Source organism: Mus caroli, chromosome 6, assembly GCF_900094665.2.
Source record: "Mus caroli chromosome 6, CAROLI_EIJ_v1.1, whole genome shotgun sequence".
Taxonomy (NCBI): Eukaryota; Metazoa; Chordata; class Mammalia; order Rodentia; family Muridae; genus Mus; species Mus caroli.
The window spans coordinates 29461528-29478613 of record NC_034575.1 but is presented as its reverse complement, the minus strand read 5'-3'; the positions used below and the strand labels follow the sequence as shown (position 1 = coordinate 29478613).

Here is a 17086-nt window from a genome sequence, read left to right as displayed (position 1 = left end):
GTTTGTTGCTTCTGAAGGCCGAGTCCACCAATTTGGACCTATGTCCCCTTAGATTGCAAACAAGAGCGTATTCATTTCTGACATGAAAACCAGAAGAATGCCAGAATTTGTCCTTATGAGTCATTCTGAGGCAGTTCTCATGGGAAGCTGGTCCCTTAGAGCCCCTTAGCGCAGCTCTGCATGGAGCTGTAACAACGCCACTGCTATCTGGGTGCCCACGATGTCAGGTGCCTAAGAGCTAAAAGATTTGGAATTTTCACTTTGTCACAGTCTTTAATTTTACAAATATTTCCATTTTGTTCAGTTCAGAAGCCACTGAGCAGCCGTAGGGATGACAGTCCCTGAGTAGCCAGGACATACCCTGTAGATAGTGGCTCAGAGGGAAAAAAATTGTAATTGTAATTGTTAGCTTTCATGGTAAGGCAAGAGGGTTGAAGGATTTTAAATGCCATGTCAACTCTGTCTATAGAAAAAAAAGAGCTGAGTCCCCTTAAAAGTAGCCCTCTTCTTATTCATCAAGGAAAGAGAAACATAGAGGAACATTGCATCTCCCAGAGAGGGTCCCCCACTAAAAATAAAAAAATAAAGGTTTACACAACAGCATTGATTAGAGAAACAGAGAAACTGTTTGAGGAAGGAGTGGGCAGAGCTTCCCATATACTGGAGCTGCCAACAGTGTCTTGGGAAAGGTGCCGTGTAACTAGACCTGATGATGCCCCTGCTCTTGGAACCAGCACGGTAACCCATCATTTCACGCTGCCTGTGTGCTCACTCACTTCCTGCTCAGTTATTTTCCATATCTGCCTCTTGAGTTCCCCCTATAAAATCCTGCCAACAGCAAAAGGTTTCTGTGGGAATCAAAAGTGGAATTGACACTGTTCCTCTAAGCAGGCGCACCAGAGCATCCATCTCCAGAAAGAAAGCCCTCTTTTGTTGCCTAGTTGCGGATGCTGGCTCTGTGAGTTCTCTGAGGCTTTATTTGGAGAGCCCCAAGATGTATGCAGAATTCCCAGGGTACCCATAGAAAAATTGGAAGCATATATTGAATACTATTCTGGAATCTACTAGTTTGATTCCTAAGTGGCACAGGAAGACGGGAGCCAGGGAAGATGTGTGACAGGGGACAATCAATGTCACCACAATGGAAAATATGAACACCAGGAAAATTTCCTATTCTAAACAATGTGGGTTTAAAATATACTCTCTGGAGACTCTCCTGAATGCCCAAGCACAGTGCTATTTATAGTGGCTGGTGTGTACTTTACCAAGATTTTTATTCCAACAAAGGAACTGTATGTAAGGTAGGCAGCCACTGAGTTGGAAAATACACTCTCATATTTTCAACTTAGTCATTCAGTACTAACCTTAAATGTAATATCAGAGATCTCACCAACTTAGAATAACTAGAAGAAGAAGCCAGTATAAATGACAAGACCTTTTAACAGTCTTGAAAAATATGCAAGTATACCTGGTAACTTTCGCCAGACCATCAGAAGCATCAGGTGTGTGTTAGAGAAACAAATGAAGGGAAAAACTCCTTCTGATCAGGAAGATAGTTTTCCAATAGAAGTGAATGTTTCTAGCGTCATTTTTAAACGTTTACAAAGTCGAGTTCTCTGATGTTTAAAAACGAAGCCTTGGAATGTAGCTTACATAGTTCATATGTTAATCAAATCCTTTATTTATATATAGTTCCAAGTTACACTGTCCTACAGTCCTGCTATAAATAGTTAAGAATTCAACACCAGAGGTGTCTGAGTTAATGCAGTTATGACAAGCTAAAGCATGCCTCTAAGACTGCTCAAGAACACTGTTCATGGCTCAGCAAGCAGGAGTCAGGATCTAATGTTATTCACAAAGCATGCTCATGACTTCTTCACCTTCTTCCCAGATGACTGGGAATCCACTGATACAGATGCATCTTCCAGCCTCGGGGTATTGACCTGCAGCACAGTTCTGGACCTCAAGAACCTCCCCTAGAACACTCTTGAGCAACTGAGAGAGAGTTCCCTTAATAACATTCTGGAATATTCTACATTCATTCCTGCCTGCTATTTCCACCTGGTCAAATGACAGTTACAGATGTGGATCTCTCAGACCTCCTGGTCAGTGAGGACAATCAAAGGGATGGACTTGATAGAAGAACGCAATAGTTTTCATTACATTTTTTTTCTGTCTTTCAATGAGAACTCTTGTTCACAGGATTGAAGAGTTTACTCATGTTCCCAGCAGGAGACAACATATGAATCCTTTGACCCTGTGCATTTAGAAAGGCAAATCTCCAAACTGTCTCAAGCAAATAGGCAGTCATTAGCATCTTTATCTGAGAGTTTAGAGAAGTGGTTCTCACCCTTCCCAATGCTGTGACCCTTTAATACAGTTCCTCATGTTGTGGAGATCCCCAACTGTAAAATTTTCCTTGTTGCTTTATAACTATCACTTTGCTATTGATATGAATCACAATGTAAATATTTGTGTTTTCCGATGGTCTTAGGTGACCCCTGTGAAAGTGTCATTTGACCCCCAAAGGGATCTTGAGCCACAGGGTGAGAACCACTGGTCTAGAGGCAATCTTTTGAGTGTCCCTCAACATGGCTCTTTCAAAGCAATCATTTAAAGTCAAGTGACCTCATTCAGAATGTTACTTTAGCTTAATGGATAATTCAGGACTCTGGCTGCCTACCTGAGTGGAGCAGCCAAAGGAAGGCATTGGAGAGGACCCCTCAGGGTATTCAGTGGCTTTGCTAACTCCAAAGTTGAGTTATGAGTTTGTAGGGATGTGTAGGACAATGAGTTAGAGCCCCTCTGTCTTTATCATATCACATTATTTTTTGTATGTCTACTTTTCATGATTAAAATAGTCAAAACAGTTATTTGGAATAAAATGTTCCAAAATGATTTTATAAAAATCAGACATAGAGCTTTCATTTTATACACATACACACACACAGTTGCTTCTGAGAAACTTTCATTATTGCTGTGATAGTATTGGAACCACAAATTAAATAATGTGAAAAAGGAAATTATAATTTCGTAAGGCAAAAATTATTTAAAAATATAAAGAACATACATGAAAATAAACATAAAGACTCATTTAATGGAGATAAAGCTATAATGTGGTAGGAAAAACACTGTCTCTTACTATTTATTGACTTAATCTCAAACCATTGAAATATGTAAAGACTCTTAACAAAAAGGTACAGTTTCTTTCACATATGGATCTTTAATCACTTTCAAGTAAGCTAAACCAGACCTGAACTGAGTAGCAATTAGATGCTAGGCTAAAAACATTGGGGCAGTGACCAGCACAGTGACACTCCAGAGGCCAACTGTCAACTGTTGAATTTCCTGGAAGAGACTAATTTAGTCTATGGAGAAAGCAGTGACAACAGTAAATGCTGACTGTGCGCTATTCATGGTCAGGAACTCATGTGAGGTTCATTGCTATCTTCATGACATGGTGGCAGAAGACTATTAGGAAGCCATTTCCAGGTGATAACATGATGCAGTGATCAGACCCACAAAATTCAAATTCAGAACAACATTACTTTGTATCAGAGCATCAGTATGATTTTAATATCACCGAACACCTATGTCTGACAGTGTGCTGATTTCTCTGCATGGATCGAATAAGCTTGCCAGGTCTGTGAGAGATTTCATTATTCATCTCCACTTATTGTTAAAGACAGAGGGGCAAGAGACAGTGAAGCTGTCTTTCAAGATAAAAAGTAGTAGCTCACAGGTCTGCAGAACGTCACTGCCGGAATACCTAAACACCACACCGCTCTGCTCTTTCCCCAGAGGACTCAGGATCGGTTCCTTATAAACATCATATATAACTGTAAAGACAAATTTACTAGTGTTGTGAGGATTTTGACTAGCTTATGTGCCAGGTTTCTTTTTCCAGATGAGAATAAAGTCATGGACCAGCATGTCAGGCTCTTAAGAATTTCAATTCCTAGGCTGAATGATGATGGCGCATGCCTTTCATCCCAAGCACTCAGGAGGCAGTGGCAGGTGGATCTCTTTGAGTCTGAGGCCAGCCTGGACTACAGAGTGAGTTCCAAGACAGCCAGAGCTACACAGAGAAACTCTGTCTCTAAACAACAACAGCAACAACAACTTCAGGTGTAGTGGCTGAACACATGATGCTTAGATACAACCCTGCTTTCTGATGCTTCACTAAGCACCACAGTGTAGCGTACTTTCATGAATTACAGGTTAGTATCAATTGGTCTAAATGGGTCACTTTATTAGGAAGCAATGGGGGTAAAGATACTGTCAATCTAGAAAAGGGAGAGGAGAATGAGGGAAGAGATTAGGCATGAGTGTGTGAACTTTATTCTTTTGTGGCTAGATACAAATATAGGGAACCTGGCAACAATAACCTAAGAGAGGAGAATTTATTCTGGCTCATGGTTTAGAGAATGCAAGCCATCCGGTCAGGAAAGGTTCGAGGGTGGAGCCAGATCTAGCCTGTGGCAGTGGGAGTGTCAGGTTGCTCATCTCATGGGGTCAGGAAGCAGAGAGACTTGGAGCTGGCTTGTAACTCTCAAGCCCTGTCCCATGTCCATGTTCTGCCAGCTGGGTCTCACGTCCAAAACAGTTCTACGACTTTTCCAAATAGCCTCAACAGCTAGAGATGAAGTGTTCAAGCTCGGGAGCCTGAAAGGGGGTGGGGGTGGGGGGAGGATCCATACACACTGTAATCACAGGGACTGGAAAGTACCTAGTTTTGTCCATTTCCCTACACCCGAGTTGGACTGAAATGAAACAGTTTGAAATATGCATAAGAGGGGGCTAGAGAGGCTGCTCAGTGGTTAAGATGGCTTGCCTTGCGCTCTTCCAGAGGACCCGAGCTTTCTTCCCAGAAAGCTAGTTGGGTGGCTCTTGTAACTCTAGCTTCAGGGGATCTAGCATCCTCTTCTGGCCTTAAGACATATACATAAAACTCTAAGAAGTGTTTTTAAGTAGCCTTCAAACTAAAAGAACTTTAATAGGAAATACAGAAAGAAAATTCTATACCAAAGGCTAGTCGTTTCCCCCCACCACCACACACACACACCCTCCTTTTCTGTTCTTTTTCTTCTTTCTGGAGTAATCAATCTTCTAAGAGAACATTTTTGGGCAAATGTAAGTACCTTAATGATTTATACAGTTTCAGAAGAATGTTTCATTTAACTTCCTAATGGAAAATAATGTTCTGCTCAGACATCTTAAAATGTATTTTTAAAGACTTGTACTTGAGACTCAAGGTCATGATCTAAACATTCTGAATAAGTGTTCTCATGTGGACTTGTCTGTACTCTAACTGTCAATGGGCCTTGGTATTAAATCATGGGGGGAAAACATCAATGATACAGCTCTAGAAGGGGATTTCTGTGGATCAAATGGATTTTTAAAACTTGCTTGTTTTTCTAGAGCAGTAAAAATATTTACTTTCAAATGTCTAATCATCGGGATATTTCAGAAGCCCATAAAAATGTATGACGGATAAAAACAGCTAGCATGTTTTCTTTTGCTTTATTTATGTCTCTGAGCCTTGGAATCTGATAACAGTTCTACAATAGAGGCCTTTCTTCTGATGGAAAGAGGAGCTACCACTGGGTGTGGAAAGCATATGCCGGGAATGTAGTGAGTTCATGACTTGAAAAGTGAGAGCCCTGGCCCTGTGCTTGGTGCAGAGCAAGTCTGACACAGAGTGTGGCCACCAGAGACCTGCTCCCAGAGAGCAGCACCACCAACGGTTGTTTCACGGGAGAAACACTGGAGTGGCTCAGAATCGCGTCTGCTAACTGGCAAAGAATGGCTCAGGGTGAACCCGTTGCCTCTTCCATCTGACAGAACCTTGACAGCCATCAAACCCACTCACCGTTCTTCACAAAACAGCAAATCCTGGCTTCCTAGTTCAGGGTGCTCACATTCTCCAAGATGTATAAATGACAATTATAGTTTTGACTTTTTTAGGTTGTGTTGTTGCAGAGAATCAAATTAACTAATAATCATTAATAGTGATGTGTACTGTTGCAAAATGCCAAACGCTGTGTTAATGCTTCCTCATCTCTCCTCATCCTATAAGAATCTATGAAGTAGATACTTCCATTGCTCTCATTTTATACAGGGGCAAGCAGAAAACTGGAAGGATTGGTTGTCTTGCCAGTGCTCACTCAGCCTTAAGGAATAAGCCGGGGATCGATCCCACAGGCCCTACTGCCAAAACCCATGACCATACGTGCTAAGCTTACCATCTTTGATCATGATACCGCTGAGTGTTCCTTAATTTAAATAGAACAGTGGTTCTCAAACTTCCTAATGCTGTGACCTTTTAAAACAGTTCCTCATGTTGTGGTGACCCCCAACCATGACATTATTTCATTGCTACTTCATAACTGTCATTTTGCTACTGTTATGAATCATAATGTAAATATCTGATATGTGACCCTTGTGAAAGGGTTTTTCAATTCCCAAAGGGGTTACAACCCATAGATTGATAGCTGCTGTTATAGAACATACATACCTATAGATCTGTATTTATGTCCTTATGACTTCCAGCTAAGTTTACTGCTGTGCTGTTATTAGTCCCCATTTACTCGATACATGTAAAGGTCTAAAAGATCTCTGTATTAAAGTCAGAAAAAACAATGCCTCTGCAAAAGTATGGATCCTTCCCTAAAAGCCTATGCACCTACAATCAGCACAGAAAGTCCAGGAAGATGCAGAGGAAGTGATACAGAAGCAGGTGGCTGCAGTTTTATGATGATGAGCATAATGCCCTGAGAACATCAGAGATGCCAGGGGAGAGTGTGCAAGAGAGAGAGAGAGAGAGAGAGAGAGAGAGAGAGAGAGAGAGAGAGAGAGAGAGAGAGAGAGAGGGAGGGAAAGGGGGGGGGAGAGAGAGGGAGAGGGAGAGTATGCANAATGCCCTGAGAACATCAGAGATGCCAGGGGAGAAAAAAACAGAGAGACAGAGAGAGAGAGAGAGAGAGAGAGAGAGAGAGAGAGAGAGAGAGGAAGAGAGAGAGGGAGGGAAAAGGGGGGGGAGAGAGAGGGAGAGGGAGAGTATGCAAAACCTCAGAAACAGAAAGAGTAGCAGAATAGATGTGGGCAGCTGTTTGTTCCCATGAGGCTAGTGGAGAATAAAAGCAGCAAAAGTAAATATTTATTTATTTACTCATTCATTTGCTCAAACAGGCAATTGATTAAAATGCCATTGAACTTGAAATGTATACAAATAATGCCTTTTGCTTAGAAACATCACATTAAGAATTTTCTCTGGTTATGCACAGATTCCCTTCTGCCAACTGAAACATCTTTCTTATGCTTTTGGTCAAGATCTCTCTAATCTAATATGGTCTTCCTGACTCCTGGCACACTATCCCTACAGGTGACTGTTGGTCTCTACAGGTCTGTGCAGAACCTTGCACTTTATAGATACTCTTTCTATATGTATATGTGCATTTGTTATAGCACTTCATTTATTTATCTATTTTTTGTGGTGCTGGAGATTGAACTGAGTATGATGGTCAAATATTCCAACCCCAAGAAAAATACCCAGTCCTCTGCCCCGAACAGAGCATAGAGCAAAAGAGATGCCTGATAAAATGTGTTGAGAACAAACGAATGCATCTGTAGCCTTGACCCTTGGACCAACTTTATCTGCATTGACTCTACTGCCATTCCAAAGCTGGCATGGCTTCTTTTTATTCTCCATATCCAGATGACAGTTAAGTCTTCCCCTGCCTGGCCCTAGGTATATTTTAAAGGGCCTTAGAACTGTCTTTAAAAAAAAAAGTAAGATTCTGTATTACGTATTTGATTTCAAATCAAGCAATATCTGACTTATTGCAAACAGAAGTAGACAATTCCAAAAGCAAAAGGGAATGACCTCTGATTGCCTTGAGAAAGCACTCATTCCTGTGACAAAGGAAGCCAGGGTCTGGCGTTAAAGGAAGAGGAAGGGACTTGCCTAAGGTCTTACATGCCCTTTGTCCTCAGATCTGAACTATGATTTTAGATAGCCCTTGATTCCTGGTTTGGCCATCTGTTTCCTGGACACACCCTGAACTTGCCATGGAATCTTGCTGGACCATAAAGTCTAATTTTCACTACTGCCATAAATGATCATTTTACCAAATGCTGATGGAGGTTGACCTAATTCCAGCACAGCAGACCTATACAGTGCCCCCTTGAAACACGAACAGGTAAAATCAGTACAAACATAGGGCCATTGTTAAGAACAAGCAGAAACGTAGACAGAAATGTTGGTTAAACAATATTTGGATAAAGATGCATGTGTTTATTTTAGGTTATTAATGGAGCCTAATAAGCTTTGGCACACAGGCTTTTTTTTACAACCGACACTAACAGAAGATAAATCCTTGTTCACACATCACCACCGCTCTGGGAAGCATGAATGGAGCAGCTGTGTGGCCAGTTCTTAGAGTTCTGGCTATGAGAAAATGAAGCTTATTCACCCCACGTTGTGGCCTGGCTTAAACCACTGTGAGATGCTTCTCTCACTGCCTGTTGGTGTAGAACTCCATCTTACGAGGTGCACACTCTGCTCTGCCGTTCCTCTAGCCCCAGCGTTCTTCAGGTTACTCCTCTGCTCATCTGCTTTCTGTTCTCTTGTTTCCTATGAGTCTTTGAGATACAGAAGTGTCTGCTGATCACCTTCGTTTCTCCCATCTCCGTTCAGACATTTCGTCTTGGTCAGTTCTCGGTAGGCATTTGCTGGGTAGACTGAGAACTCAAGAATCCAGGAGAACCCAAGGCCAGTAGCACTGAATTAGGCAGAGGAAGTAAGAGGTGTGTTCCTCCTGTCTGGGTGGTGTCCACAAGTCTTCAATGTCCTCTCAATTTCAGGTCTGCTCCTTCCCTAGGTGTTCTCCATCTCTCTGCTATGTTGCTCCCTGTGATGTTTCCATTATGTCCTTATGATCTCTTACTCTCTCATATCAGCTTTTGGGGGGTGGGGGAGGATATGACTTCAGCCTTTTTATTGACAATGGGTTTGTCCCAATGGACCTATCTTACACGATTTTCTCTTCTTTCTGAATAAAAAAATCCAAGTTTCCTGTCTTCTAACGTCTGGGGGAAATCCCCATGTTGACGTGGTTTCTACCTGAAATTCAACACTATGACCACGACCACCAAGAATAGAGTCTTCTCACCTTTCTCCACTGGAGACGAGGTGGAGACTTTTCTTGACGATGCCTGATAAACATGCGTGGAGAATGGATGAAGGCACCTGCAGCTCTGAGCCTTGGAAGCGCTGTATTTTACGTTAACTTACTATAGTCATTCGGAACTGGAGCTTACAGTCTTCAGACTGAGTTGTCCCTGCTCCTGTGGGTTTGCTGATTGCCACGTGGGATCTTTTTCCTCCCACCGACTGCTCCGATTCAGGCTCTCACGACTGTATGCTTGATGCCAAGCCTCTAAATCTCAGTCCACCGTAACTAACTAACCGTTATCACCACACTCATCCCTAGTGAGGGTCCTAAGATGCCCTTCCTCTTAAGCTCCCTGCAGCATTCTTTCTCCCTGGAGCTTTGCTTGTCTCGTTTTCATACCTAGTCAGCCTCTCCTACCCCACTCTGTCATTTCTACTGATACATTGTATTCCTCGTGGTAATTTTAGGTTCAAGGAAAAGTTGAGTGGAAATGGCAAGTCTTCCATGCTGCCCTGTCCCCTCCCCTCCCCTCCCCTCCCCAGCTGCAGCCGCAGCCTCTGCCATTATCAGCATCCCATACACAGTGCTGTATTTGTGACTGTGGATAATGTAGCTACACACATGTCATTCCACTTTGATTCCATAATTTGCACTGAGTTCCAGCGCAGTGGCACGCATCTGCCATCATACTATCTCATGGGTGTTTTTGCGGGTCTGACATCCTGTGCTCTGCCTGCATGCTCCTCCTTCTCTCCTCTCCAGCTCCAGGCAACCACCGGCCCTTTGGTCCTTTCCTTAGTTTTGTATGCTTTAAATTTTTATTTATTAACAATTATTTTAAAGTCGGAGAGATACATCTTCTATGTTGGATGCATTCCCCTCTGTCCCTCCCTCCCTCCTTTTATTTTATCGCCTCTTCTGTCTTAGACAGCTTCCATTTTACTTATCTCCACAATTACTTCTTCCGTAGCATACCACAACTCTCACAAAACTTCTGTGAATAGTTTAATCTCAGGGTGACAATAGTCTTTCCTTCATCTGGCATTCATATTTATTCCCAGCTATCCAGCCGTTGTTTATTACTTAGATAGGATTGTCATTAATATTGATTGATAACAATAACAACAGTTATTAGTGATGTTGTTGTATTAGTAATTCAATGTGTTGGCTAAAAGTCATTTATAAAGCTTAATCATCTTCATGACAGCCGCAAAAGTAGGTTTAGATGTAGATATGCCGATTTTATATAAAACAATCCTGACTTAAAGAGAGGCCACTTGCTCAGAGCCGAGTAGCTGCTAAGTGTCAGAGCCATGATGTGATCCTTAATCCGTAGTGCAACGAGCACACCTGTAGACACCCCACCGATAGCCGTGTTCCTCCAGACTTCTCACTTCATACAAGTCGGTAGAATAGTAGAACTCGAGACCCTGGCACTTTTGATTACAAGTTTAGCTTTTCAGTTTTGTACGGCAGGGCTGCGGTAGGTCATTTGTACCCACCATGCTTTGCATCTGTGCACTGGAATTACTGGCATGCAGAACCTTGGGGCTTGTTTCTCCCTGTGAATACTTGGTACACTTTCCTTAAACTACTGATCGAAGCCACATCATTAGAGGCCACTGTCCTTCCGTCTAAGGCCTAACTAAATGTTAAGATACACATTTCCACCCTCGATGTCACATGTCAATGCTTCATTTTTCCAACCACCTGTCCCCTAAGTCACCACCTCAAAGGCTGCCCCACACGTTCCAACAGCTTCCAACAGCCCCCACATCCTCCCAGTCACTCAGACCATCTGTAGTAACCTTCCTGATGCAGACGGCCAGGCGAGGGTTTTTCTAAGAAGAATCAAATCTGAGCTAAGACTCTTCTGGGGCTTGCCAAACTGCTTCTGATAGCCAAGTCAGCATCTTCTGTCATTCCAGTGTTATGAGTGATTTGAAGCCTTTATCTTTATGCATTATCTTTTACCATTACAAATTCTACAATGTTCAGCCTCCATAAATATGCAATTATCTGATTCTCTCTGATCTCCATTTTTCTTGAAATGTGTTTTCTTTTTTTTTTTTAATGCAAAATTTAGACTTTTAGCATTTATACTTTACACCCATAACTGCTTCTTACAAATAGTTTGATGTGCAATATGGACACAACTGGCCCTTCAGAGGGCAGAGTCCTTGTGATCTGAAAACAAGGTTGCTGGTGATGTGAATATCTGTCATCCTGGATCCTTACCTCTCTGCCTCCAGCCGCATCTCCTCCCTCTTTTGTCTCCTGAGTTCTCTGCGACGTTCAAAATCATCCATAGTGAGGTTTCGGGTTTAGGGAACCCAGGTAATATCTTGATCTAAAGGAAAGAAGCGGAGTCAAGATCACCAAGGAGTCATGAGCTCCTGTTTTAGTCCCTCCCACCCCACACCATCATCTTTTCTTTATTTTTAAGAAAAACACCTTAGAATACGGCTAAGGCAACCAGTGGTCAATTGCTGACCTCAAACAGAGTGCACCTTCATTCTAAAAGCTATTAAAACAAGTAAGAGTGCAGATTACATTTAAAAAGTAAGAAGGAATTTCAGGAGACAGAAATATTGATAGCACGGCCTCAGAATGGCTGGATGAACCAGCCCTTTGTCTCTCGCTGAACTCCAGACAACACTTTGCACCCAAATGAACAAAAGAACAAGACAGACAGAGAAAGAAAGACGGAGAGGAAGATGGGCAAGAAAAGAAGTGTGTGTGTGTGTGTGTGTGTGTGTGTGTGTGTGTGTAGGGGCAGACAGAGGAAAGGAGAAATCAGGCAATGCTGCACGCAGGCGTCGTTTGCATAGTCTGGAAGTTAGTTAGCACTGTTTTTGTTTGTTTGCTTGTTTGTTTTAAGTATGCAGAAATCATGGGAGAAAAAAAAATCCCCAGGAAGCAGTATTTTAGAAGGCAGCTAAGTTTTGATCAAACTTTCTTCAGAGCTCAAAAATCCCGGCTCTCTCTCTCCAGATGTAATCCAACCATTTGACCCTTTCCTACCTCCTCTGAGATGACTTTGATTCTGGAAGAATTTCCAGCTCTTCAGATGCTGAGCCTGCTTCCGCTGTGTATCTGTGCCATGCAGCCAAATACTCCAGAATCTCCCTTTGGTCCCCAAACCCAAAATGACTCCCAGGAAAGGGGAAGCGGGCTCCTGTCCCCGCTCTGTTTACAGAGCTGTCAGTGGTTAGTTAAACTAGCCTGGAATCTGGCATTTAAGGCGTGCTGGAAGATTGTTTCCTGTGCAGAGCAGGAGGCCTCCACTTCCTCTGGATTCCTAGGCGCTCGCTTGGCTGCACTCAGCTCACAAAAATATTTTCCAGTGCCTTCTATGTAGATGAGCCGAGCCATTTGTCCAGAGCAAGAAAATCAGCGTGGCAAAACCCCCAGAACCATCATAGGATGGCATCTTTGTTTGGAAAAGATTTCAGGAAAAAAAAAGAATCTGAAATAAATTGGCACAGAAGGTTTTTGCCCTCACCACTTTCATAGTGCATAAAAACAAAAATCAAATCTCAGCCAACAAAAATAAAACCATGCAATGTTTGAGATTTTTCACACTTCCCGCATCCTCTACGGTATTACACTCTTTATGCATCTTTAGAAACTTGGATTTGGTTTTTTATTGGAAGTTTAAAAAAAAACTCTCAATTGTTTTGTTTCACGTTGAGAAGAGGGGTCCCAATACTTTCTAGTCATGAAAGACAGAAGGTTTCCTTTTGCATTTCACCAAACAGATTTTTCTCAGACCAGATATATCAGAGCATGCTTGTAATCACAGGACTTGGAGAGACTGAGGCAAGAGGATTGTGAGTTCAAATCCAGCTTGGGCTAAAGAGTGGGAATCTGTTTCAGAGAGGAACATAAAAAAAAATAAAACAAAACAAAACAAAAAAAACCCCTCTCTTCTCACCAACACCCCTACAATTCTATACATTTTCTAGTCTGAACTCTCTATAATTATTAAAAAAATAAAACTGATCTGAAGGCTTCTATGAGACCACCTGAAAAACTTTCTTCTGTCTGGTGTTCTGACCAAGTGCAGGGTTACAAAGCAGCCATGGGAATAGTAGACCAAGCTGGTAAAGTAGGATGGGGAAATTCTATTTTCTTCCGAGTGTGTGTGTGTGTGTGTGTGTGTGTGTGTGTTGTATCTGCCTATGTGTGTGCATATGTATGTCTCTGTATGTGTTATAGGACACTCACATATCACACTAATCCTGTATATATTTGTATACGCATTTACATGTAGTTTTTGTTGCATAAAACCACCTCTTATAGCTAGAGAAATAGTTACGAGAGGAAGAACTCTGCCCGTGAGCAAACCGTTCTTGCTTTATACTGTGTCAATCCTGGGACAGCCCCCTCGGAGATGGTTAGTGCTCCTGCCTATCGAACCTAAACAGTCATTTGCTGCTTGGCAGCCCCAGAGCTATGCTTATACCTGTATCTTGGAAGGGTCAAAGAATAGCAAACAAGGTGCCCTGAGCCCCGAGAAGACCAGGAAAGCATTGGTTTGTAGAGACAGCAGTGCAGGTAAACAGAACAGAAGTATTTAATGTGGTTGAACATCCCTGCTGGCTCACCCCCATGCAAATTCTTTCTTCAATCTGCCCTCCTACTCCCTACCTTTTACTACTTACTTGGAAGCCAGCTTTCTTTCTTAACCATAGAAAAGCTACTTATGATTTGGGTATAGACTGTGTATGTTACCTGGGGGAATAAGGGACCACGAAAATGTATCTCTTCCTGCAACTCTAACCCAGTGCCCGTGTGGACTATGTCCTGTGACTATCTGGTGGAAAGAAAACACATGTGTGCCTTCTGTAGTATGACTTCTGGTTGCTGTGTGTGTTTACTGGGTTTATGTGTGTTTGTATAAATGTGTGCATATGTCTGTGCATCTGTGCTTATGTGTGTGTGTGTCTTTGTATATGTTTATGTGTGTATTTGTGCATGTTTGTTTATGTGTGTATTTGTGTAAGTGTTTTGTATGTGTTTGCGTATATATATATATGTGTTTGTATGTGTGTGTCTGTGTATGTACATGCTTGTTTGTATGTGTGTGTGTCTGTGTGCCTCTGTGTGTGTGTGTGTGTGTTATGGCAGCAGAGAGGTACATTTATGAGAATGGCTCTTGGCTGGTCTTAAAGCAAGACACTCTCATATCACACTATTCCTGTGTAGGAGAAGCCATGTCTGGATAGAATTCTAAGTGATGCTCTGACTTAAAGCAGCACACATGTCCCCAGATAGTAGTGTCTCGTTTCCTCTCCTTCCCCCAGCCAGTGCTGAACACTTTACAGTAAAACTGGTTAGGAAGTAACTCAAAACAAGCAGAGTGGGAAAAGGTCCAGGCAGAGAGCATTTAGCAACCATGAAGCTCTTAGGTGTCACAAGTTAGACAAAGCACAAGAGGAAAAAGCAAGCTAAAGGAGGTTTCCATGTAAGGGACAGACAGACATTCCTGACAAATTTTAGGAAAATGTAAATGTAGAGAGGGGTTACTGTCACGCTGTTCAGAGAACTCTGAGGGGACTCCTTTAGTTAGGAAAAAAACAGTCTTTGCAAAGACAGATATATCTTTACCCAGGACTGTATTGGTCTTTCTGTTAAGGTTTCTGACGTTGGGTTTTCTTGAAAGCTGGCCTGCTCTGTGAATAAGGAGTAACTTGGTGCTGTGGGTTTCAGAAGGCGTGGTCACACTGCCACTTCCTTGGCTAAAGATTCTACAGAGCTCATGGTCCAGGTGAGAGGCAGGACAGGACCCGAGTCCTTTCCTCTCCGGCTCTCCAGCACCTCAGGGTCTCTCGAGCTTCCCTTTCCTCTTCCTGCACTTCTAAAGGGTGGAGGGGGAAGTGAGATGCGTGCTTCCTCCTCCCCCCTTCCTCTTCATTTGTGTTCTTTTTGTTCTCTCCCCAACCCCCCACCTCCAGCTGGCTTGGAACTCATAGAGATCCTTCTGCCTCTGTCTGACTTTGTTTCTTCTCCATCTCCTTCTCAAGATTGGGAAAAGTATATCTGCATCCAGTAAATCCAATTTGATTATTTTCCTTAAAAACTTGAGCTTAATTTCTGATTAGTATTCTTTAACCAAGAAATTGTTCTTTTGGTGTGTGTGTGTGTGTGTGTGTGTGTGTGTGTGTGTAGGCAGATAGTGATATTCATTTTTTAATAAAAAAAGCAAAAAACATTTGTTCATTAACAATAATATATTTTAGAATCATACCACAGCGAAACAAACAAACACGTTTCTCAGTGTTTTCAGATTCCTGCCACATTACACGTTAAGATTCAATTGAGGGACAATCAACTGTTATTTCCAGTTTCCAAAATCATGTTTTCAAACATCTATTAATCTTCATACCCTATCATTTAAATAGCTAAAATTTATATCTAAAGAATAAAGTACATGTGCTAGGTGGGGTGGTTCATGTCTTTAGTTCCAGCACTTTGGAAGCAGAGGCAGAGGCAGAGAGATTTCTCTGAGTTTCAGGTCAGCCATAGCTACATAAAGAGACCCTGTCTCAAAAAAAAACCCTGACCCCCCCTTAAAAACCCAAAAGAATAAAATACATGAGGTTCAGTACTTTGGAAGAACTATGTCCCATGGGGACCTGCTCTTCTTTGTGTGTCGTTGTGGACAGTTTCTCTATCACTTTCTGCCTGTTCTTTGAGACAGGGTCTCACACTGAAACTGAATCTCACCCAGTTCAGTCAGACTAGCTGACCCTCAGGCCCCAGGAGCCCTGCTGCCATCCCTCCAGATGGGATTACACACACAGCCCCAGCATCTTACGCAGGTTCTGGGATCTGAACTCCCGTCCTTATGCTTGTGTGCCATGCATCTCCCTGACCCCAAGACATTTGATATTTTGTTTTACATTCATAAAACTGTTGTTATTTTCTTCTCTGGGCATATGGCCTTACTGTAGATATTTCCCGAAAATCTCTCAAAAGAATAAATCTGAGTGTGCTTTTATATGGATCTGAATATGTGGCACGCCTGGGCTGTCTTAGATGCATGTGTGTGTGCACATGCACACACACACACACACACACACACACATTTATAAGTGTGTTAAAGCAGGAAAAGGTCCTGGGTAGGGTTTCCAACCTAGCATTCAATTATTATGGGATGGGACCTTTATGGACAACCGTGCCCCATGAATTCCAAACCACCTGAAATCAAATGATGAGTAGACAGGAGAAGAGGAAGTCCCCAGGAATGTGTGGACATTGCCCCAACTATCTTAGGATTAGTAAGAATAAAGCCCCAAGGATCCTGAAGGAGCTAAGGGCAGGCTCCCTCAAGGACCACTTATTGGATCTATCCTATATGATGTACTGGGCCACTTTCTTTTTTTTTTTAGCTTTTAAAATTTTTGATTAATAAATTCTATTTTTCAGAGGATAGCCTAGTTGGCCATCAATGGGAGGAGAGACCCTTGGTATTTCGAAGATCATATGCTCCAGTAGAGGGGAATGCCAGGGCCAGGAAGCAGGAGTGGGAGGGTTGGGGAGCAGGGTTGGGGGAGGATATAGGGGGCTTTGGGGATAACATTTGAAATGTAAGTGAAGAAAATATCTAATAAAAAATGCCTTAAAATAAAAATAATTCTATTTTTCAGAGCATAGAACAAATAGAAAGAAGAGAGATGCTTTACAATCCCTCCCCTCTTTCTCTGCTTACTTGTCCTAGTTAGGTTGAATTGTGCCCCTGAAGAGAGTGAGACAGACAGACAGAGACAGACTATTGAAACTCTAGTCTCCCACCTCAAAATGTATCCTTATTTGGAATAGGGTCTTTGGAGATGTAGCAAAGGTGAGACCAGCCCTATTCCAATACTAGGGTGTTCTTCCTTTCTTCCCTTCCCTTCCCTTCC

General features: G+C 42.3%; 1 protein-coding gene across 4 annotated transcripts in view; it reads right to left on the bottom strand.

Moving 5' to 3' along the window:
* The window catches only part of Cald1 (caldesmon 1), a 177756-nt gene that overhangs the window by 80064 nt on the left and 80606 nt on the right, over positions 1 to 17086 (bottom strand). For all 4 annotated transcript variants that reach the window (XM_029478318.1, XM_029478314.1, XM_029478315.1 and 1 more), the window contains exon 3: positions 11415 to 11526. In XM_029478318.1, coding sequence (XP_029334178.1) covers positions 11415 to 11485 — 71 coding nt within the window. In that variant the 5' untranslated portion in view covers positions 11486 to 11526. The remainder of the gene's footprint in view (positions 1 to 11414; positions 11527 to 17086) is intronic.